Raw genomic sequence first — 24529 nt, forward strand, 5'->3', positions numbered from 1 at the left:
CCTCTAGAAAAACTCAGAAAACTGAAGTACACCACGGGAAGGCAGTTACACAGAAACACATGGAATATTTATATGTACTTCTTTGCAAGAGCAGACTACAGAGACCTCACGACGGTATCAAGCCAGTGCTGCCAACTTACCCATTAATAGACTGGAAAAGCTTGACAAATTCTTCCTTTGTAAGATTAAGCCTGAAAACAAGAAAAACAGTGACAAAACAGCCATATACCAAACCTAAGTAAACAGCAGGCTCTAAATGAAGTCAGATGAAAAAAAGCCAGATGAAAAATAATTCTTAAATACTAGAAAATATTACCATATCTTTACAAACTGCATGAAAGCCACATAATTATATCCTTGTTTTGCTAATCAGACAAGTAAATATGTCTGTTTTTCTGTGGTCTAATATAATTTGATATTGTGAAGTCTGTGTTCGTATGCAAAATACTAAAGACTAGGAGATTTGGGGATACAGAGAACAAACTGATGGTTACCAGATGGGAGGGGGTTGGGGGCTGGGTGAAAAAGGTGAAGATGTACAAATTACCATACATAAAAACAGTCACAGGGATGTAAAGTACAGCATAGGGAATATAGTCAATAATATCGTAATAACTATGTATGGTGTCAGATGAGTATTAAATAGACTTTACGGGGATCACTTCATAAGTTATACAAATGCCTAATCACTATGTTGTACAGTTGTCCCTTGCCACTTCGCACTTTGACTGTCGTGGCTTCACTCTATCGCGGTTTTTTCAAATACGTACACAGAGTGAAGCCGCGACAGTCAAAGCGCGAAGTGGCGAGGGACGACTGTATAAATAAAGAATCCTACTTCGCAGAAATTCATTTATCACGGTAGAGTCTGGAACTGATTAACCATGATAAACGAGGGCCGACTGTACACCTGAAACTAATATAACATTGAATATGTCAACAGTAATGAAAAAATGGAAAGATTATTTTGTAAAAATGAGATTTAAGCCGTCTGGTGTGGCTCGGTGGATTGACCACCGTCCCGTGGACTGGGAGGTCCTGCTTGGATTCCCGGTCAGGGCACATGTCCAGGTTGCAGGCGCAATCCCCAGTGGGGGCTGTGCAGGAGGCAGCCAACTGATGTTTCTCTCTCACATCGATGTTTCTTTCTCTCTCTCTAAAAAAAAAAAAATCAGCCCTGGCCAGTTTGGCTCAATGGTGGAGTGTCGGCCCACAGACCAAAGAATCGTGGGTCCAATTCTCGCCAGGGGCGCGTGTCTCGGTTGTGGTTCGTCCCTGGCCCTGGTCCCGTCGTGCAGGAGGCGACCAGTCGATGTGTCTCTCTCACATCGATGTTTCTCTCTCTCTCTCCCCCTCCCACTCTATCTGTAGATAATGGAAAAATACTGAGTGAGGATTAAAAAAAATTTCTTTTAAAGCAATACAAAGATTTTTTAATGAGATTTAAGCACTGGTAATTTCTCTGCTAGCCTATCTATGATTTTATGTAAAGCCTAAATACAGATTTATTAACATGCCTCTCTTAACTACAGGCAGCTTTGGCAGATAAAAACAATACACAGAAAAGCCTCGACCCTGCCTCATCCCACCCCCACCACCAACTACAAAGGTCTGGAGACTACTATGTATTCAACAGTCTGAGAGAGGAGATCTAGAGAGGACTTCACGCAGTCCACTGCCCAATGGCCCGACCTGCCCAGGTGATTATTCTGAGGCACCTGCGTCATACACCCTGCGAAGGCCCCCTAACAATCACTGTGCTACTGATGGTTGTAGCCCCTTCTCCAGAGAAGACGGATGGGATTAAACTGTGACAGTTGACTACAACTTTTAATTAAGTCACAGTGAGGAAGTTCAACAGAACACAAGAACAAGGGAAGAAAGCATCCTGCTCACGAAGCCCTTCCATCTAGCAGCCTTATGGCTCTGTAGGAGAATAACAAGGCACAATGCCCTCTCGACCTGCCACAAAAGAAGTAGGCTGACGATCAACTAAGTCCATCTCTGCCCCCGGGAAAGGTTTTGGAGGGAGCTGGAACACCTCTGCCGTTATTAAGTAGACACCTCTGATGAACTTGGCTGTGCTAGGCCGGCAAGCCCCTCCAGGCTCTCCTCTAAGTCCAAATGGGCTTTGCAAGCCCAGGTCTGGTCAGAAGTTGTAATAACCCTTCTGACAGAGAGCCACAAAGCAGTGAGGGGCACTGCAGTGGTGCTTACCCCTCTTACACAGATGATTAATGGGCAGGTGACCCTGACTTGGGAAGTGACAGGCAGATGAAATGTGAGTTTACCCATTCCCCGTATTTTGCCAGTTCCATCTGCCCAAATTGTGCCAACAAAAAGGGAAACTATTCAGAACCCAGAATCTTCCCCAAGGATACTTAAACCAGGACGGGCAGCCACCACCATCAGGAAACAATGCATTCAGACCACTTACCTACACCCCAAGGACTCCTGACAGCTAGCCATGCAGGCTAGTCAGTCATCTCATTAATTCTAAATAAATGGTTCTCACATTGTCCACGACTGAATTTGTGACCCCTGCTCATCACCATTAAGGGCCATAGTTGTTGAATGTTGGGGCAGAAGGGTACCACAAAATGAAGTGCCTCAGAGACTCACCAGGGAAAACAGACCAGGTCAGATGCTTTGAATGCAAACGTTATTTGCATGTTGTCAAACTTTCTTGAAGCAAAAAAAAACCTCTCAAAAGGGGTAAGAAAAATAGTACACTCTCCCTTTAACTAAAAAAAATATAGTTTAAGCCTGGCAATGACAAATGACAGCATTAAAAGGAGCGAGAGGCACTGTGACCACTGGAGAGCACTTGCTCCAGTTCAGATCAGCTCCAAGTAACTTTCTTCAAAAAAAAAAAAAGGGTCAGAAATTAAGACTTTAATGAAGTCTTCTGATTCGTAAATGTTTAAAGTGTTTTTAAAATGCTGTGTGAACAAACACATTTTAAAACCAAAAGCAGCCCACGGAGCACCATGAGCTACCTCTCAGGGGGCAGCTCTGTGGGTCTCACTAGTCCACAGTGGGAATTTGTGGTAACCTGAGAACACTGACACCTGAAAGGGAAGATAGTAGAAAGAAGGCCGAAGGAGACCAAAGACAAACCCCCAGAATTTTGCCTACATCTCCCACCCTCCTCCTTTTCTCTTCTAAACTGCAGAAGTTGGCTCCCAGTGTCCAAAATGCAGGAATGAACTCAACATTATCAGGGCAATCCTGTCTCATTCTGCGTTACGTAATCCTTTGCAGATTACTCTAGGAAATTAGCTGCCGTGTATGGTATTACATTGTTTTTATAGGATCGTATGATTCTAATTCCAAGCAATTTATTTAAAAAGAACTTCGGGAACTCAAGCAGAAATTAACCTCTATGCTGACAGTCACATGTTCGGTGTCTTTGTCACACATGCCAGTACTTAGTAAGTCAACAATTTCAAAACTTCCCCAGTTTCAAAACTTCCGTCTTTCTCATCGAATGCCCTTTTAGTCCATTAGTCATCAAGTCGTGTTGATTCCTTTTTTTCTTTTATTTATTTATTTATTTATTTATTTTGGTACGTGCCCCTAGCAGGAACCAAACCCAGGACTCTCTGGTCCGCAGGCTGACGCTCCAATCGCTGAGCCAAACCAGCCAGGGCTCTTTTTTCCCTTTTTAAATGTCTTTATTGTTGAACGTAATACAGATGCCTCCACTTTTTTCCCCATTGACTGCCTCCTCCCCACTCCTACCCCCCTCCTGCCTTCCCCACACTATTGTCTGTGTCCATTGGTTATGCATATATGCATAGAAGTTATTTTTTTGTTTTTTTGGTGGGGGGTTCGTGCCCCTACAGGAACCGAACGCGGGACTCTCTGGTCCACAGACTGATGCTCCAACAGCTGAGCCAAACTGGCCAGGGCTGCACAGAAGTTTTTTGATTTATCTCTTCCCACCCTCCCTGCCCCCTTCCCTTTGAGGTTCATCAGTCTAACAACCAATTTGTACGTCTTAATTCCTTCCCTTTTTTCACCCATCTCCCCAGCCCCCTCCCATCTGGCAACCAACAGAAAGTTCTGTTATCTATGAGTCTGTTTCTGTTCTGCTTGCTCATTTTGTTGGTGGATTCAATTGTTGATAGATATGTATCAGTGGCCATTTTACTGTTCATATTTATGTTCTTTTTCTCCTTCAAGAAGACCCTTCAACATTTCATATAATAACGGTTTGGTGGTGATGAACTCCTTTAGCTTTTTCTTGTCTGGAAAACTCTTGATATGTCCATCGATTCTAAATAATAGCTTTGCAGAACAGAGTAATCTTGGTTGTAGATTGTTGCTTTTCATCATCTTGAATATCTCTTGCCACTCCTTTCTGGCCTGCAAAGTTTCTTTTGAGAAATCAGCTGACAGTCTGAAGGAGCTCCTTTGTAGGTAACGAACTGCTTTTCTCTTGCTGCTATTAAGATCTTCTCTTTGTCTTTAACCTTTGGCATTATGATGATGTGCCTTGGTGTGGACCTCTTTGGGTTCATCTTGTTTGGGACTCTCTGTGCTTCCTGGACTTGTATGTCTGTTTCCTTTACCAAGTTAGGGAAGTTTTCTGCCATTATTTTTTCAAATAGGTTTTCAATTTCCTGCTCTCTCTCTTCTACTTCTGGCACCCCTATGATCAGAATGTTGATACACTTGAAATTGTCCCAGAGGCTCCTTACACTATCCTCATTTTTTTGGATTCTTTGTTCTCATTGAGTGTTTTTTGTTTCCTTATATTCCAAATCAGTGGTTTGCTTCTTAGCTTCCCCCACTCTACTACTGATTCCCTGCAAATTATTCTTTATTTCAGTTAGTGCATCCTTCATTTTTTTTTTTTTTTTATCCTCACCCGAGGATATTTTTCCAATTTTTGTACAGATAGAGTGGGAGGGAGAGAGAGGAAGAGAGAGAGAGAGAGAGAGAAACATCGACGTGAAAGGGACACATCGAGTGGCTGCCACCCGCACGACCAACCAGGGCCGGGGACAAACTGCAACCGAGGTACGCGCCCTTAGCGGGAACCGAACCCGGGTCTCTCCGGACCGCAGGCCGACGCTCTAACCGCTGAGCCAAACCGGCCAGGGCCATCCTTCATTTTTGACTGGTCCTTTTTTAGACTCTTGAAGTTCTAACCAGGTTCCTTGACATTCTCACTAAGTTTCTTGAAATTCTAAGTTCATTGAGCATCCTTATAACCAGTGTTTTGAACTCTGCACTGTTAGACTGCTTATCTCTGTTTTATTTACTTCTTTTCCTGGAATTGTTTTGTTCTTTCATTTGGAACATGTTTCCTTGTCTCCTCATTTTGGCTGCCTCCCTGTGTTTGTTTCTATGTATTAGGTAGATTGCTATGTCTCCTAGGCTTTGTAGGGTGACCTACTGTTGTAGGTATCCTGTAGGGTCCAGTGGCACAGCCTCCCTGGTCACCTCAGCTGGACCCTCAAGGTGCACCCATCATGTGGACTGTCCAGCCTTCTGTTGTAATTGAGTCTTTATTGCTGCTGGCATGTCAATGGGATTTACTCAGGCTGATCAGCTGCAAGGACTGGCTGTGCCCACTGATCACTGACCTCTGACTACCTTGGATGATCACCTATGCAGGGGCCCACCACACAGAGCAAGACTTACTTCAGCAGGTCTCTGGTACCCACTGAATCCACTCCTTGAGTGTGTCACTTGTGGAAGTGGTTGGGTGGTGGTGCTTCATCGTGGTCTGAAGCTGTTCACTGGGTGTGCTGGCTCTGGGACAAAGTCAGTCTCTGCCTGTGTTCTACCTGGGACCACCAGGCATAACCTATAAAGCAATCTACAGATGGCTGCTTCTTGTGCTGGTCTTAGAGGTGCCCAGGAAAAGCTGAGCTGCGGACCAAGGCTGGTTGCTTCTAGTGCCAGGCCTGGGCCCAGTTTGCTAGAGGTGTGGGGCTCACTAAGACCAGATGCTGCTTGTTTCAGAAAATTTAGGAAAATCTGAAGCAGAAGCCAAGACAGGCCAATCCTATGGTAAAGCCACTAGAAACTGCTTGGGTGGGCCTGAACGTTGGGTGGGGCAGGGCTTCAGGGAGTCATCACAGTGAGGCAAACAATGTGAGCCAGGTTGCTGGACTCCCAGATATGGCGGCCGTCTGCCACCCCAGGGAACGGCTCACCTAGGGAACAGGCTCACCAGCCTGTCTGCACTTCCGCCCCTCCTACCAGTCGCCATGTGACTGCTTCTTTAATTTCATAGCTGTAGGACTTTCATACAGCTCAATTTCAGGTGGCTATGAATGATGGTTTTCCTGTAGTTTAGTTGTAATTTTGATGTTAGTGGAAGAAGGCAAGTACCGCATTTACCTACACCATCATCTTGACTGGAAATCCCTCTTGACTTTTTTAAAATAACATTTACCTATCAATCCTACAACCACTGCTGTAAGCCAAGCCCTCACCACTTCACAGTCAGCCTACTGCAAGTCTCAGAAATGGTACACCTGCCTCTCTTTCCCACTTCCCATCCGTGCTGTCAGCACTGACGTCCTAAAAGAATGGCTTGCAGAAAATGTTTCTGTGATCAAAACTTTGAAAGGTTGTTCTGAAGACTTCCTGGAGTCTCTTCCTCAGCTCTAAAACTGTATCTGGTTTCCAAGTGAGACTTCATTTGAAAAATTAGATCTGCTACTAAAGAATTAAAGACTAATATCAAAAGCAAATGTTCACCTTGGGGTAGAGACAGCTAAATGTAAGAGGACAAACAAGAAGACAATTCTTACGAAGCTAAACATAAAAAACATAGAATCACTTTGTGGTGTAATTCTCCAAATTATAATATTTGCATTCTAATTAATGTTCCATTTGAACAGTATTTTTGGTTATAGTTTTTTAATGCATAATTACTTACACAGCAGGTTGCCCAGAGCAAAACAGCTATATTTTGTGTGTGAAAACCCTTATAATGAGTTAGACTGTGGTGCTGGAAGCTTCCAAATAATAATTTTGGATGATAAGATATTAAGAACACTTTCCAAATTCAACTCTTTCCAAATCACCGTAAGGCATGAATCATTTTATTCTTACTAGGCCATTACATCACAAAACCAATGCAGCTCTTTTAAAACTGCAATACCTGCAGTTGATACTGAAGCAACACTGCTATATCAGTTACTTACAAATTTTTAAAGTACAGTGTGAAGGTATTTCAAAAGCCATCTTCTAAAATCTCCTTTATTCCCTAAATGCACCCTTATCCTAATATTATAGAATAAAGCTAAGTTAAAGATTCTTTTACTCCATTACTTTTATGATGTCTAATGAGGACCACCTTTTTGGGGGTAAAAAAACTATCATTGCCCTGGCTAGGTTTGCTCAGTGGTTAGAGCATCAGCCAGTGGACCAAAGAGTCACAGGGTCGATTCCAGTCCAGGGCACGTACCTCGGTTGTGGTTGTCCTCAGCCCTGGTCAGGGTTGTGCAGGAGGCAACCAGTCAATGTGTCTCTCTCTCTTCCTCTCTCTCTTCCTCTCTTTCCCTCTTCCTCTCTCTCTCTCTCCCTCCCTCCCACTCTATCTGAACAAAAATGGAAAAATATCCTCAGGTGAGGATTCAAAAAAAACAAACTATCATTGCATTCTTTATTTAACACATATGACATACCTCTAACGATGTTAGAAATAAACAAAACTTCATATTTTAAACAATTTAGTGAGAGACTTTAAGCATCACATCTGTGGCAAAAATCAGGTGCAATGATGTAATCAAAAGAGAAGGCATTAATTTTACGGATAAAAGCTAATTTTAAAGGTAAAACAGCTGTTTTTATTTATACAGTGTAAAAACTATTAAATCATACCTTACTGGTACAACTCTTGCACCTGCAGACTCCAGAAACTTTACATAGGATGCAGCAATATAGTATTTGCCCAGGTTTTTCATTTCCTTAGTACGGCACTTTTGCATTAATATTCCTAAATCACAAAACAATTAAAAGTTTTAGTTCCAAGCAATTTCCTTTTTTTCCTACTCAGAAACTGAAACACAGTACAGTACAAATATCACTACAATGGTTCCCCCTTGTCAAAGGTTTAACTTTGTGAGGTTTTGGCTAACCGTGGTCACCCGCAACCTAAAAATATTAAATGGAAAATTCTAGAAATAAACAATTCATAAGTTTTATGTTGCACACCATTCTAAGAAGCATGATGAAACCTCAAGCAGTCCGACTCCACCCCACCCCAGATATGAATCCCTCCCTGTGTTCAGCATCCCCATACTGTAGCTGCTCTGGACATCGTGTCACTTAGCAACTGCTCTGGTTAGCACATCGACTGTCCAGTACCACAGTTCAGTAACACTTATTTTACCTAATGATGGCCCCAAAGTGCAAGAACAGGGCTGGCGATTCGAACATGGCAACGAGAAGTTGTGAAGTGCTTCCTTAAGTGAAAAGGTGAGTGGAGTACAATAAGCTAATTGGAGAGAGAGACAACACATTCACCTAATTTTTATCACAGCACACAGTTGATTCTTCAACATAGGTTTGAACTGCATGGATCCACTTATGCACAGATTCATTCCAATAAATATATGCTTGGCCCTCTGTATCCCTCCATTTGCCAATTCAACCAGCCACAGATCAAAAACAGCATTTTCAATTTGGGGTTGGGAATCCGAAGATGCAGAGGGCAGACTTAAGTTATACGTAAATTTTCGACTGCACAGGTCAACTGTATTGTTATACCTATTCTATTTTATTATTAGTTATTGTTGCTCATCTCTTCCTGAGCCTAATTTATAAATTAAAATTTTTCACGGGTATATATGTATAGGAAAAAACAGTGTATTTAGGGTTTGGTACTACCCAGTTTCAGGTATCCACTGGGGGTCTTGGAAGGTACCCCCCACATATACAGATGGACTACTGTACTTGACTCATTTAATTCACAGAATTCATATGAAGCTTCTCCTGTAGGCACACCCACGGGCTTTAGAAAAGGAGTGAAGGCTGGTGTGAGTGTTTGCATCCTCCTCTCTCTGCCCTCAACAGGGAGGCCACACGCGCCCCCAGCAGGTTCACAATGGCACCAGCTCCTCCACACAGCCTCAGATCTACAGCAGGTCACACAGTACATACAGAGCCTTACGTCTAGAAGGAGGCTTCTCTCTTCCCACACACACTCAAAGACACGTTGTTCCCTTGACAACAAAGCAAGAGTGGAAATATATTCTATTCACATGTCTCCAACATCAGCAAAACTCTCTCAATCCAAGCAAATGACATCTTACCTTCCCCCAGACTATTGTAATAGCCTCTTAAAAGGTCTCTCGACTTCCAGTCAAGATGGCAGCGTAGGTAAATACGGTATCACCTCTGCCCACAGCCACACCAAAATTATAACTAAACTACAGTACAACCATCCTTCAGAACCGCCTGACACCTGAATGGAGGTCCTAAAACTATGAAATTAAAGCAGCCGCCACATGGAGACTGGTAGGAGGGGTGGAGGTGTGGATGGGCTGGCCCCACATCCACATGTGGCAGATAAAACTCAGGGGGATACCTCGGCCGGGAAGGTCCTCCCTGAGGAGCAAGTAGTCCCTGTCCCACACCAGGCCCCCAGCTCAGGGTTCCAGTGCCAGGAAGAGAAGCCCCCATAACTTCTGGCTGGAAAAACCAGGAACTGAGGTTGAGGCAGGCTGAGGCCTCTGGAGCACCAGGCAGCTCCTCTTAAAGGGCCCACACACGGACTTACTCAGATTTGCTCTCTCTGAGTTCAGAGGAGAGGCAGCTTGAAAGGCACCAGAGACATACAGGGAAGAATTGAGCTGTTTAGCCTTGGGACAAGGGCTGGAGAGGCAGTTTTCTCTCAGACAGACTGCTGGCGGAGGCCCTTGCTCCTTGTTCCTTCCCTGGGGCGGCAGACTGTTGCCATATCTGGGACTCCAGCAACCTGGCTCATACTGTTTGCCACACCCTGGTGATTCCCTGAGACCCTGCCTCACCCAACTTTCGGGCCCACCCAAGCTATTTCCAAAGGCTTTACCGTAGGATTGGCCTGTCGAGGATCCTGCTTCAGAGTTTCCTAAAATCTCTCAAACAAGCAGCATCTGGTCTCAATGAACCCCATACCTCTCGTTAAGTGGCCCCAGGCCTGGCACTAGAAGCAGCCAGCCTTGGATCAAAACCTGGCTTTTCCTGGGCAGCTCCAAGCCAGCACAAGAAGCAGCCATCTGCAGATTACTTTGTAGCTTGAGCCGCGTGGCCCTGGAGAGAACACAGGCAGTGGCTGACCTTGCCCCAGAGCCAGCACACCCAGTGGACAGCTTCAGACCACATTGAAGCACCACTACCCAACCACCTCCACAAGTGACACACTCAATGAGTGGACTCAGTGGGTACTAGGGCCCTGCTGAAGTAAGTCTTGTTCTGTGTGGTGGGCCCCTACACAGCTGATCCTCCAAGGTAGTCAGAGGCCAGTGGTCAGTGGGCACAGCCAGTCCTTGCAGCTCATCAGCCTGAGTAAATCCCTCCCATTGACATGCCAACAGCAATCAAGACTCAATTACAACAGAAGGCTGGACAGTCCACACCAGGGGCGCACCTCGAGGGCCAAGCTGGGGTTATCAGGGAGGCTGTGCCACTGGATCCTACAGGACATCTACAACAATAAGTCACCCTATAAAGCCTAGGAGATATAACAACTCTACCTAATACATAGAAACAAACACAGGGAAGCAGCCAAAATGAGAAGAAAAAGAAACATGTCCCAAATGAAAGAAAAGAACAAAACTCCAAGAAAAGAACTAAAAATGGAGATAACTATCAATCAGATGCAGAGTTCAAAACAATGACTGTAAGGATGCTCAAGGGACTAGTGAGACCTTCAAGGAACTTAAAGAGAACTCCAAGGAAATTAGTGAGAACATGAACAACATAAAAAAAAAAAAAAAAAAAAAAAAAAAAACAGTCTGAAATGAAGGATTCACTAACTGAAATAAAGAATAATTTACAGGGAACCAATAGTACAATAGGTAAAGCCAAGAAGCAAACCATCGATTTGGAATATAAGGAAGCAAAAAACATCCAATCAGAACATCAAAAAGAAAAAAGAATCCCAAAAAATGAGGATAGTGTAAGGAGTCTCTGGGACAATCTCAAGCCTGCCAACATTTGCATCATGGGGGTGCCAGAAAAAGAGAGAGAGCAAGAAACTGAAAACCTATTTGAAAGAATAATGACAGAAAAATTCCCTAACTTGGTAAAGGAAACAGATATACAAGTCCAGGAAGCACAGAGAGTCCCAAACAAGATGAACCCAAAGAGGTCCACACCAAGGCACAGCATTATCAAAATGACAAAGGTTAAAGACAAAGAGAAAATCTTAAAAGCAGCAAGAGAAAAGCAGTTCATTACCTACAAAGGAGCTCCTTCAGACTGTCAGCTGATTTCTCAAAAGAAACTTTGCAGGCCAGAAAGGAGTGGCAAGAGATATTCAAGGTGATGAAAAGCAAGGACCTACAACCAAGATTACTCTATCTTGCAAAGCTATTATTTACAATCGATGGACATATCAAGAGTTTTCCAGACAAGAAAAAGCTAAAGGAGTTCATCACCACCAAACCGTTATTATATGAAATGTTGAAGGGTCTTCTTGAAGGAGAAAAAGAACATAAATATGAACAGTAAAATGGCCATTGATACATATCTATCAACAATTGAATCCACAAACAAAATGAACAAGCAGAACAGAAACAGACTCATAGATACAGAGAACTTTCTGTTGCTTGCCAGATGGGTGGAGGCTGGGAGGATGGGTGAAAAAGATGAAGGAATTAAGATGTACAAATTGGTTATTAGACTGGTGAACCTCAAAAGGAAGGGGGGAGAGAAGGCAGGATGAGATAAACCAAAGAACTTCTATGCATATATGCATAACCGATGAGAACTGACAATAGTGTGGGGAAGGCAGGAGGGGGGCGGGATGGGAGATGAAGGGGTCAGTGGGGAAAAAAAGGAGGACATCTGTAATACATTCAACAATGAAGATAAGTTAAAAAATAATAATAATAAAAGTCCTCTTAAAGCCAAAAAAAGATCTCTCTACATCCTTTCTTAAACAACCCCCATTATCTCCAACCAATCCCCCACATGGAAAGAAACCTGATCATATCACCACTCATTCACTCATTCATTCATTCATTCTTTCACCTAATATATATTACTAAATCATACTATATACCAGGCACTGAACTAGGTGCTGGGGACATGTAAGTGAATAAAACAAATAAAAATCACTGCCCTGTGGGTTTTAATTCTAGTGTATGGGAGAAAAGACAAAAATAAATAAGATAAAAAAGTAAAATACATAGTGTTTGGCTGGTGGTAAGTGCTAACGAGAAAAGAAAAGCAGAGGAAGGTATGTATTTGGGGTAGGGAATGTCCCATCTACGGGGGGGGGAAGAGAGCCTCTTAAATATGTGTGCCAGGCAAGTCCTCCCTGATAAGGTAGAACATGACATTTGATCTAGGATTTCAGAGAGGTAAAGGAGCATATGCAGATATCTGGAGGAAGAGATATCCAGGGTGAGGGAACAGCAAAATATGAAGGCTCTGAGTCAGGTGTATGCCTGTCACACTATAAGGAGTCCATATGACCACAGCCCTGTGTAAGCAAGGAGAGAAAACAATAGAAAATGAAATCAGATAACAAATCAACAGGGCGTACCTTCTTGCTTAAGCACTTCAATGGGTACCTAAACTTTCATAAACATTACAAGACCCTGTGTGCTCTGCCCCACCTACCTTCCTGGCTGCCTCATACAACTGAAACCTCAGCCTCAGCATAGTACTGGCTCACATCAAAACATGTCTATCCAGAGAGCACACCTGTGCCCATATCAATCGCTACTCCACCATTTGAAACACTTTCATTGTCCCTGCAGGCCACATGAGACATCACTTCTATATTCCCAGCTTCTTACAACTATCATTTTATCAGGCACTCAATTAACATATACCAAATGCCTAAGCTTGTTCAGTAAGACTGTTTTTCTCCCCATGGACAGGTAAGATCATCTTGACTGAGAAAAATGAAATTTGGTAGAGAAAGAATTAGAGAGTGTCATAGGAAATGGAGTGGTACAGGCAAGCAAGGGTGAGGTGCCACAAAGGAGGCTTCGGACATGTGAACACAGGTACCAGAAAGGAGAAAAACACATACATGAGAAAGGGCAGGTAAGTTCCACAAACTTATCTCCCTCCCCTTGTCCCACACATACTTACTTTCCCATCTTGGAAAAAGAGCTCAGGCTATACTCCCAGGCCCTCAAAATGTGACCAAAATGTCACCTATGTTCTAAAGCCATCTCACAACTTTTATGGTTTCCTTGTCTTTGAATCCTTTGTACTTACTTCCTAACTTGAAGCTTTGCACGTAGTAGGTGTCCAGGTAACTAATATGTCTTAACTGATCAGGGTGCCCAAAAGCATATTCACTTTTTCTATATTTGACCCTGAACTACCACTGTTTCTAGAAAAAGGAAAAGAATCCCCCTCCTCTTCCCTTTTTTCCTCCTCCCTGGACCCACAATTCCCAACCCACTACACAGAATCATATTTTGAGTTAATTCTCCTTGGAGAATCTAACCTCTATTTTAAATAGTTATAAAATAAGACATTCCCATTTCCAAATACTGATTGATACACAACCCATTTGAAAATTGGGCAATACCAATTTAAATTTAAAAAATGCTCATCTAATTTGTCTTTAATTACAAAATACGGTGCTCCTCTTCGTGTTAGACAAAAAAATAGTATAAATGGCATAATATTAAAGCTAAAATAAAACCAATCTTAATTGTCAATATAAATTACTTCAGGCAAATTTTAATTCCAGGCTGACTTCCCCTGGGTAGCTTTCCCCTACCCTGACTCAAATGTCTCTTCTGGCAATGCAGACGGATTTTGCTCTTTTTAAAACATAAACTTGTTGGAAACGAAAACTTACATGCTTCACCAAACATGCTTTTAACATCAAACAGAATTGACATTAGGCTCATACTAGCCAGTGCTGCTCTCCCTGGCTCAAGATGACAAAATCCAAGGTATACCATAATTTCTTGAGTATCTAGTCAACCCGATGTTTAAAGATACAATGTACTGTATCTTGAAATACTCCCTCAACCAGTGAAATTTTAATGAATATAATGCATGCACAGAATTTGTGTAACCAGTAGAAATTCCTAGCTATGTACAGAGGAAACAAACTCCGCAAGGTCCTTCAGCGCTCCCTCCTGCCTGCCGACTTGACAGCCCCGGGAAATCACCGAGGCATCAGCCAGGTTTCAGCACGACCCACGGCGTCCAGGCGCGGCTCCCGGGCTGGGCAGTGGGGACAGCGCACCCTCGCTCTCGTGTCCTTCCCGGGCCCGCCTTCTTACCGATGATGGGCTTCTTGGTGGAGCTAGGGGAAGCGGACCCGACGCTCGCCGCCGCGCACAGCAGCAGGCCCAGCAGGTACAGCAGGTGAAGCCGACTCGCCATGGCGCACGCCGCCTCCCGCCGTCTTTCAAAGGCTCTACTGCGGGGCAGCCGGGCGGCGGGACCTCGCGGCCGCCGGAGGGCGTCGGGCAGGGCGGTGCGCCGCCGCGGGGGCCTGTGGGAAATGCAGTCCCGGCGTTCACGCAGGGCGCCCGCGGGGCGGGGGTGCGCGGCTCCCCGGGCGCTGTCGCCACGTGGCTCCGCCGTCTTCAACCACCCGCGACGAGCGCCCCTGCTCGATGGCGCCTGCGGGGTCCCCGGAATCGGCAGGGTGGGCAGGGGGTGGTCTGTACGTCCTCGGAGCTCACCTTTGAACTGTTAATCGATGCGACGAGGTCGCCGGTCACTCAGCTGGGGCGCCCAGCCCAGGCCCTCGAAGAGGATCCTTGGGTCCCAGCCGGACCCCGCTGGTAACCAGGCAGCAGGGGAGGCTGGCAAGGGGTTCTAGAAGGGGCCTGAGAACTTTGCGCCTACGGTAGCTCCTGCCCCACAGGCCAGGCTTTGTCGTTGGGAATGCTGACCGCCGCATGGTCGCCCCGCGTTCCACGCGAGGCTAGGCTGGGACTTCGGGGGGTGCCTGCCACATCCTGCTGCTGCTTTTCTAGTCCAGGCGTCTGGAGCGAAGAAGCGCCGAGGAAGCGAAGGATGATGGACGTGCACGCGTTCCCTGGCGCATCGCCTCACTTCAGAACCAGGTCAGGGAGGACCGACTCCTAGCATCTCCTGCAAAGTGGCTCGTCCAGGCCAAGCCCCCAGAAGATGCCAACTGACGTCACTGTTAGCGCCCGCCACAGGCTCTGCCCTATAAACGAGATGGATAGGATGGCCTTGGTTCCGATGGTTTAAAAGTATTTTGAGGGAGATGCCCTGGCCAGTTTGGCTCAGCGGTTAGAGCCTCGGCCTGTGGACCAGAGAGTCCCGGGTTCAGTTCCCACTAAGGGCACGCACGTACCTCAGTTGCAGTTTGGAGTCGTGTGGGTGGCCACCAGTGGATGTGTCTCTCTCACATTGATGTTTCCCTCTCTCTCTCTCCCCCCCACTCTATCTAAAGATAAAAGCAAAAAAAATGTTCTTGGATGAGGATTAAAAAATAAATAGATAAAAGTATTTTGGGGGTTCTGTTTAAAATTTTAAGAGATTTGAATCACTCTGCATGGTAAGTAGGTAAAAGACAGGAATCTTTTTCTGTGTGTGAAAACCTAAATGTATAGATATGGGTCGTATTAGGTGGAAGTTCCCACCTCTAAAGCCCAACTAAAATTCAGAATAAAATTGAAGAAGAGTATTTGAAAATCTACTCAATCACTGCTAAGTATTGAAGATGCAACGATGAATTGGATAATGTCTTTTTCACAAGAAGCTTACAGTTTTGTAAGAAAAAAAGACAAGAAGACAACATGACTTATGGAGAGAATAAGAGCATAGTTTGGGCATATTTCAAGAGTGAATGTGATAAGTAGTCTGGTTTCACAAGAAAACAGAAGGGTGTGGTGAGAGATAAGGCCAACAGATGTGCTTAAGGAAATTGTGAAAGGCCTTACTTACTCAGCAGGTTTTGAACATCATTGAACAAATGAGGAATCTTTAACATGTGGTCTATCTTTGAGAATAAAAAAAAAAAACAATGAGCCTTTATAAGTACAAATTTGTGATTCTGGAGCTCAAATCCACGTAGGAAAAAAATTAAATTATTACCTGGCATTATACACAAAAATAAACTACAAATCAGTAAAGGTGTAAATGTGAAAGGCAAAATAATATACTTTATTTTTTTTTAATCTTTATTGTTGAATGTATTACAAATGTTCCTCATTTTTCCCCCATTGACCCCCCCCTCCTCCCCCCTCCCGCCCCCCTCCCATCTTTTCCCACACTATTGTCTGTGTCCATTGGTTATGCATATAAGTTCTTTGGTTTATTTCTTTCCACCCCCCAACCCCTTTCCATTTGAGGTTTGTCAGTCTAGCAATGAATTTGTACTTCTTAATCCCTTCACGTTTTTCATCCATGCCCCCAATCCCCCTCCCATCTGGCAACCAACAAAATGTTCTCTGTATCTATGAAAATGTTTCTGTCTGCCTGTTCATTTTGTTTGTAGATTCCATTATCGATTGATATGTTTTCATTGCCATTTTGTTTGTTCATATATTTTAACTTTTTCTTCAAAAAGACCCTTCATCATTTCATATAATAACGGTTTGGTGGTGATGAACTCCTTTTAACTTTTTCTTGTCTGGGAAACTCTTTATATGGCCATCGATTCTAAATGACAGCTTTGCAGGATAGAGTAATCTTGGTTGTAGGTTCTTGCTTTTCATCACTCTGAATATTTCTTGCCACTCTCTTCTGGCCTGCAAAGTTTCTTTTGAGAAATCAGCTGACAGCCTTATGGGAACTCCCTTGTAGGTAACTAACTGCTTATCTCTTGCTGCTTTTAAGATTCTCTCTTTTCTTGAACCTTTTGCATTTTGATGATGATGTGTCTTGGTGTGGGTCTCTTGGGGTTCATCTTGTTTGGGACTCTCTGTGCTTTCTGGACTTGTATGTCTGTTTCCTTCACCAAGTTAGGAAAGTTTTCTGCCATTATTGTTTCAAACAGGTTTTCGATGTCTTGTTCTCGCTCTTCTCCTTCTGGCACCCCCAAGATGCGAATGTTGGCATGCTTGAAGTTGTCTCAGAAGCTCCTTACACTATCCCCATTTTTTTGGATTCTTTTTTCTTTTTGCTGTTCTGGTTGGGTGTTTTTTGTTTCCTTATATTCCAAATCGATGGTTTGCTCCGTGGATTTACCTACTCTCCTATTGAATCTGTGTAAATTATTCTTCATTTCAGTTAATGCCTCCTTCATTTCTGACTGTGCATCCATCATCTCTGACTGGTCCTTTTTTATGCTCTTGAAGCCCTCACTAAGTTTACTGAGATTCTCACTAAGTTCATTGAGCATCCTTATAAGCAGTGTTTTGAACTCAGCATCTGTTAGGTTGCTTTTCTCCATTTTGCTTAGTTCTTTTCTTGGGGTTTTGTTCTGTTCTTTCATTTGGGACCTGTTTCTTTGTCACCTCATTTTGGCTGCCTCCCTGTGTTTGTTTCTATGTATTACTTAACGAGAGGTATGGGGCTAGCTGAGACCAGATGCTGCTTGTTTGAAAGAATTTAGGAAAACCTGAAGCAGGATCCAAGACAGGCCAATCCTATGGTTAAGCAACTGGCAACAGCTTGGGTGGGCCTGAAAGTTGGGTGGGGCGGGGCCTCAGGGAGTCAGCAGGGCGGGGCTACCAGTGTGAGCCAGGTTGCTGGAGTCCCAGATATGGCGACTGTCTGCCGCCCCAGGGTAGGGCTCACCAAAGGAACAAAGGCCTCCGACAACATGTTTGTCCCAGAGAAAGCCCCCTCTCCAGCCCTCGCTCCAGTGCCAAACATCTCAGTTCTTCTCTGTATGTCTCTGGTGCCCCTGGAGCTGCCTCCGCTCCAAGCTTAGAGGGAGAGAGTCCGATAAGTCCATGCGCGGGCCCTTTAAGAAGCTGCCTGGGGATCCAGCCGTGTCAGCTTCCCTGAGCCTCAGTTCCCGCTGGTTTTTCCAGCCAGAAGTTATAGGGACTTCTCTTCCTGGCACTGGAACCCTGAGTGGGGTATCTGGTGTGGGACGGGATCCCCTCAGTCCTCAGGAAGGACCTTCCCAGCCGAGGTATCCTCCTGATTTTTATCCGCCACACGTGGGTGTGGGACCAGCCCGTCTGCCTCTGCCCCTCCTACCAGTCTGGATGTGGCTGCTGCTTTAATTCTGCAGTTGTAGGACTTCCATTCAGCTTGATTTCAGGCAGATTTGAATGATGGTTGTTCTGTAGTTTAGTTGTAACTTTGATGTGGTTGTGAGAGGACGCGATACCACGTTTACCTACGCCACCATCTTGACCAGAAGTCGCAAAATAATATACTTTAATAAGAAAACACAGAAGTATATATTCATGACTTTGATCGTCAAAAGGATTAAAAATACAAATGTTATTAGAAAAATTAATAAATGTAATGATTGAACTAAAACTTCTATATAATTTTAAGCAAATTAAAAGTAAGGTACAAACTTGGAAAATATGTTTACAAAATACAGAATTTCAAAAATGTTTGTTTCTAAATTATACAAAGAACTAAATAAGAAAACACAACAGCCCAATAGAAATATGGGAAAAGAATATGAAAAGAAAAAGCAAACCTTCAACTAGTCATCAGGTAAATGCACATTAAGACAATATAATATGTCACATCCATCAGACTGACAAAATGTAAACCTTGATTATAACAAGGGTATAGAAAAATGAGAACTCGCCCTGGCCGGTTTGGCTCAGTGGTTAGAGCGTCGGCCTGCGGTCCGGAGAGACCCGGGTTCGGTTCCCGCTAAGGGCACGTACTTCGGTTGCAGTTTGTCCCCGGCCCTGGTTGGTCGTGCGGTGGCAGCCACTCGATGTGTCCCTTTCACATCGATGTTTCTCTCTCTCTGTCTCTTCCTCTCTCTCCCTCCCACTCTATCTGTACAAAAAAATGGAAAAATGTCCTCGGGTGAGGATAAAAAAAAAAAAAAAAAAAAAAAAAAAAAAAAAAAAAAAAGAAAAATGAGAACTCTCTTAAATACTGCTGGTAGAATTGTAAATTATTACAACCATTTTTTATGGCAATTAGGCAGTTTCTGGTCAATGTGAAGATGCATGTATTCTGTAATCCAGCACTATTAGGTGTATATGTAAGTAAATACCCTACAGAAATACTTGCATGTATGAACAAAAAAATGTATACAGGTATGTTCTTTGTAGAATTTTTTGTAATAGTGAAATACTAAATGTGATGTAAGTGACTATCAATAAGAGAATGAATAAATAAATTGTAAAATTAATAGACTATTAGAAAGCATGAAAATGAACAAATTGGAGATGCTTATCAACAGAGATAAAGTTCTATTAAGAGAGAGATAACAGAGATAAATTATGCTTGAGTCTAGAAGATAATATCAACTGCTTAAACCAGAATCTCTCCACACATCTTCAAAAAAAACATTAGATGTAGAAGGAGTACTAATAAAATTACACATGATCCAAGCCTTTAGCAATACTAGAAGACAGAGGACAGATACCACAAATATAAATTACTAGAAAATTGGTAAGTACCAAATTGCAACAGAGTTCCTCCACTGCTGGAAGACTCTGGATACCGAAAGTGGAGATGCAAGTCTTCAGAGAATCTCTGATAAAGAGAAGAGAGTGGAAGATACAGACCAAGCATGGGCAAAATGTCAAACATCGAGTGCTAAAATACTTAACACAGTGGGGACCTAGGTAGGTTATCGTACTAATTATAGGAAAGAGACATGAAAATGAGTGGGATTAGACATGGCAGCTTGAGATAAGTATTGCTTCTGAGGGAGAATCAGCTTCATTGACCAAGAGCTAGTGTCCCTTAAGGATATGCTAGTGAAGAGAAAGGACGCAAGGGGAAAAGTAACGCTCTTGTAAGAAAAAAAAAAAAGTCATGTGACCACCCCTCCTCACCACCACCACAAAAACAGCTGAAGAAATTGCACTTCACTATATTGACAAAATAAAACACACTTTTCAACCAGGAAGGTGTCCACAAAAAGGCCTATTTTTAAAAAAAATAAAATCAACACAATACAAAACTATTTCAAGAAGAAAATAAACAAGGTGAACTATAACATTTCACCTAACGAAAATCCTTCCTCAAAATATAATACAAAAATTATGAATTAAAATTAAATATCCTCAAATAAACATAAAATAAATATGTGTGGATAAATATGTGTGTGTGTATACATACCAAATATAGATCAGAAAGTTCAAAACCTAAGAACAGAAATGGATAAAAAGAGGAAGGAATGTCATAGGAGTTGATCAAATCAGAAAAAGAGTTTGAAGGGAAAGACAAAACCATCTCAGAAATAAAGAATAAATTACCATCGTCTGTCCAAGGCAGAAAAGATTCAAGTGGAATATTAATAAAGATCACTGAAGAAGGGAAAGAACCAACTAAGGAAATGAAAATTACATAAAGTATAACAGGTCAAGAGAGAAAGTACTTAAAATGGAAAACAGGCAGAAAAGACTCAACATATGTCTTATTAGAGCCCTGGAAGAAGAAAAGGAAAGGGAAAAAAACAAAAAAGCAATGGAACAGTACTAGTGTTTATAACTATAATCCAAGAACTGTGTGTAAATAAGAAAAATTGTAAAAATTGACTTGAAATGATCAACTTAGTGAAATTATTGAATATTAAGGAAAAATAAAAAAGTCATTAAGGCCATAAGGCAAAATAGTCAATTCTGAGGGTAGAAAAACTTCAAAACAACATAAACATTAAGGTAACAGTAGAGCATCATTTCAAGAAAACTTCAAGTAAATTCTTCTTCAAGGGTTCCATATGCAGCTGACGTATGCTCCAAGTATGAGGGCTATAGAAACATAGCTTTGGCCCTGGCCGGTTTGGCTCAGCAGTTAGAGCATCGACCCATGGTCCAGAGACCTGGATTCAGTTCCCGCTAAGGGCACGTACCTTGGTTGCAGTTTGTCCCTGACCCTGGTTGAGTTGTGTGGGTGGCAGCCACTCGATGTGTCCCTTTCACGTCGACATCTCTCTCTCTCTCTCTCTCTCTCTCTCTCTCTCTCTCTCTCTCTCTCTCTTCCTCTCTCTCCCTCTTACTCTATCTGAACAAAAAATGGAAAAATGTCCTCGGTTGAGGATAAAAAAAAACACAGCTTTGAACATTCTGTGACAGGAAATACTCTCCTCACATGCCCTTTCTGGAAAACCAACTAGAAAATCAACTTTGTCTAAATAAATGGCTGGGAAGTTTTATAAAAATAACTGATGGTGAGCATTTAATATATTTAATGGTAGACCTAGCACTAAAAATAAGGATAGGGACATAAGTCAAAGAATACATGCAAACATTTATGTTCTGCCAAGTATGAGAGAAAAATGGAGAGAGTACGGGGAAAATGAAAGATCACTGACTGCCTATACACAGTAGGTGAGAGTCAAAGGTGCCACCTAAAAACTAAACTATCTGCCCTGGCCAGTTCGGCTCAGCAGTTAGAGCATCAGGCTGAGGACCAATGAGTTGCGGGTTTAATTCTTTCTGGTCAAGGGCGCATACGTCAGTTGTGGTTTGTTCCCAGGGTCGTGCGGGAGACAGCCGATCATGTGTCTCTCTCACATTAATGTCTCTCTCTCTTTCTCTCTCTCAATTCCCCCCCCCTTCCACTCTATCTGAAGATAAATGGAAGAATACCCTCGAGTGAGGGCATAAAAATAAATAAATAAAAACCGAACAACCATATAGAAAACTTTAGAAAAGAGGGATAGCCTTGACTGGTGTGGCTCAGTTGGTTGGGCATCGTCTCATACACCAAAAGTTTACTAAATCAGTTTCTGATCAGGGCACGAGCTCCGGTTTCAGGCTCAGTCCCCAGTAGGGGGTGTGCAGGAGGCAACCCATAGATGTTTCACTCTCATATGGATGTTTCTTTCTCCCTGTCCCTTCCTGTCTCTCTAAACAAAATGAAAGATAAAAAACATATGATCATATCAATACACACTGAAAAAGCATTCAACAAAATCCAGCACCCATTTCTGATAAAAATGCTCAGCAATGTGGGAATGGAGGGATCATATCTTGACATAATAAGGGCCACATAGGAAAAACCTACAGCCGATATCATACTCAATGGGCAAAAACTAAAAGCATTTCCCTTAAGAACAGGAATAAGACAGGGATGCCCACTCTCACAACTCTTGTTTAACATAGTACTGGGAGTCTTAGCCACAGCAATTAGACATGAAGAAAAAATAAAAGGAATCCAAATAGTAAAAAGGGAAGTGAAACTGTCATTATTTGCAGATGACATAATCCTGTACATAGAAAACCCTAAAGATTCCATCAAAAATCTACTAAATTTAAGAAACAAACTTGGCAAAGTAACAGGATACAAAATAAATATTAAGAAATTGACGGTATTCTTATACACCAATAATGAACTCACAGAAAGAGAAACTAAGAAAACAATCCCATTTACCATCGCAGCAAAATAATTAATATACCTAGTAATAAACTTAAACAAAGAAGTAAAGGACCTATCTGCAGAAAACTATAGGACATTAAAAAAAGAAATAGAGAAAGATATAAAAAAGTGGAAGCATATACCTTTTTCATGGATTGGAAGAGTTAACATCATTAAAATGTCCATACTACCCAAACCAATCAATAGATTCAATGCAATCCCCATTAAAATACCAACAACATATTTCACAGAACTAGAACAAATACTTCAAAAGTTCATATGGAACCAAAAAAAAGACCCCGAATAGCCACAGCAATCTTGAAAAAGAAAAACAAAGTAGAAGGGATCACAATATTGGATATCAGGTTATACTACAAAGCCGCTGTAATCAAAACAGCCTGGTACTGGCAAAAGAACAGGCATATAGATCAGTGGAACAGAACAGAGAATCCTGAAATAGACCCAAGACATTATGTTTAATTAATATTTGACAGAGGTGGTAGAAGCATACAATGGAGTAAACACAGTCTCTTTAATAAATAGTGTTGGGAAAATTGGACAACTACATGCAAAAAAATGAAACTAGACTACCAACTTAAACCATACACAAGAATAAACTCAAAATGGATAAAATACTTAAATGTGACTCGTTAATCCATAAAAATTCTAGAAGAAAATGTAGGCAACAAAATTTCAGACATCACATGCAGCAGAATTTTCACTGATACAATGCCGAAGGCAAGAGAAACAGAAAAAAATGAACACATGGGACTACATCAAACTAAAAACCTTCTGCACAGCAAAAGAAACAACCATCAAAACAGAACGGGAATCCAGTATATGGAAGAGCATAATTGCCAACAATAAATCAGATAAGGGGTTAATTTTCAAAATATATAGAGTACTCATACAACTCAACAAAAGGAAGACAACCCAGTTTAAAAAACGGGCAGAGGACCTAAATAGACACCTCTCCAGAAAGAACATACAAATGGCCAAGAGACATATGAAAAAATGCTCAACGTCACTAATTATCAGAGAGATGCAAATAAAAATAACTATGAGGTATCATCTCACACCTGCCAGAATTGTTGCCATCAACAAATTATCAAACAAGTGCTGGTGAGGGTGTGGAGAAAAGGGGACTCTAGTACACTGCTGGTAGGAATGCAGACTGGTGCAGCCACTATGGAAAATAATATGGTATTTCCTCAAAAAATTAAAAATTGAACTGCCATTTGACCCAGTGATCCTACGTCTAGGAATATATCCTAGAAGCCTGAAACAACGATTAGAAAGCATATTTGCACCCTGATGTTCATAGCAGCACTATTTACAATTGCTAAGGTCTGGAAGCAGCCCAAGTGTCCATCAATAGATGAGTGGATTAAAAAAAACTCTGGTACATACACACAATGGAACATTATGCAGCTGTAAGATAGAAAGATCTCTTATCCTTTGAGACGACAGGGAAGGACCTGGAGAGCATTATGCTAAGCGAAATAAGCCATTTGTAGAAAGACAAATGCCTCGTGATCTCACTTATTTGTGGTATATAATGAACAGAAAAAGCTGATGAACAATGCAGACCCAGAGACATAGAAAGGAGTATGGTTCAGACAGACAAACCTCAGAGGAGAGGGGTGGAGGGGAAGAGATGAGATAAACCAAAGAACTTACATGCATGTATGGATAACCAATGTACATAGACAACAATGCTTGGCAGGGGCGGAACAGGAGGAGGATGTCTGCGGGGAAAAGGGAGAAACATCTGTAACAAAAATAAATTAATAAAAAAAGAAAAGAAAAGAAAATATTTTGAAGGGGAAAAGAAAAGAAGAATAAAAGGTATAAAAATATTATAAATATACCTATGCACATAAATATTAGATAGATAAATAGATATGGAGCTATATCCCAGTTCAAA

General features: G+C 42.3%; 1 protein-coding gene across 2 annotated transcripts in view; it reads right to left on the reverse strand.

The window, feature by feature from the left end:
- GGH (gamma-glutamyl hydrolase) overlaps positions 1-14566 on the reverse strand; it is a 28498-nt gene extending 13932 nt beyond the window's left edge. Inside the window, exons 1-3 of one of the 2 annotated variants that reach the window (XM_036264234.1) lie at positions 14439-14566; positions 7852-7966; positions 141-191 (exon numbers count right to left, since the gene is read on the reverse strand). In XM_036264234.1, the coding sequence (XP_036120127.1) occupies positions 141-191; positions 7852-7966; positions 14439-14541 (269 nt within the window). In that variant the 5' untranslated portion in view covers positions 14542-14566. Of the gene's footprint in view, positions 1-140; positions 192-7851; positions 7967-8362; positions 8756-14438 lie in introns of those variants that run through there. The other variant, XM_036264233.1, reaches the window with a different exon arrangement.
- Between the last annotated feature and the right edge of the window lie 9963 nt (positions 14567-24529).

Source organism: Molossus molossus, unplaced genomic scaffold, assembly GCF_014108415.1.
Source record: "Molossus molossus isolate mMolMol1 unplaced genomic scaffold, mMolMol1.p scaffold_m16_p_16, whole genome shotgun sequence".
Lineage (NCBI taxonomy): Eukaryota > Metazoa > Chordata > Mammalia > Chiroptera > Molossidae > Molossus > Molossus molossus.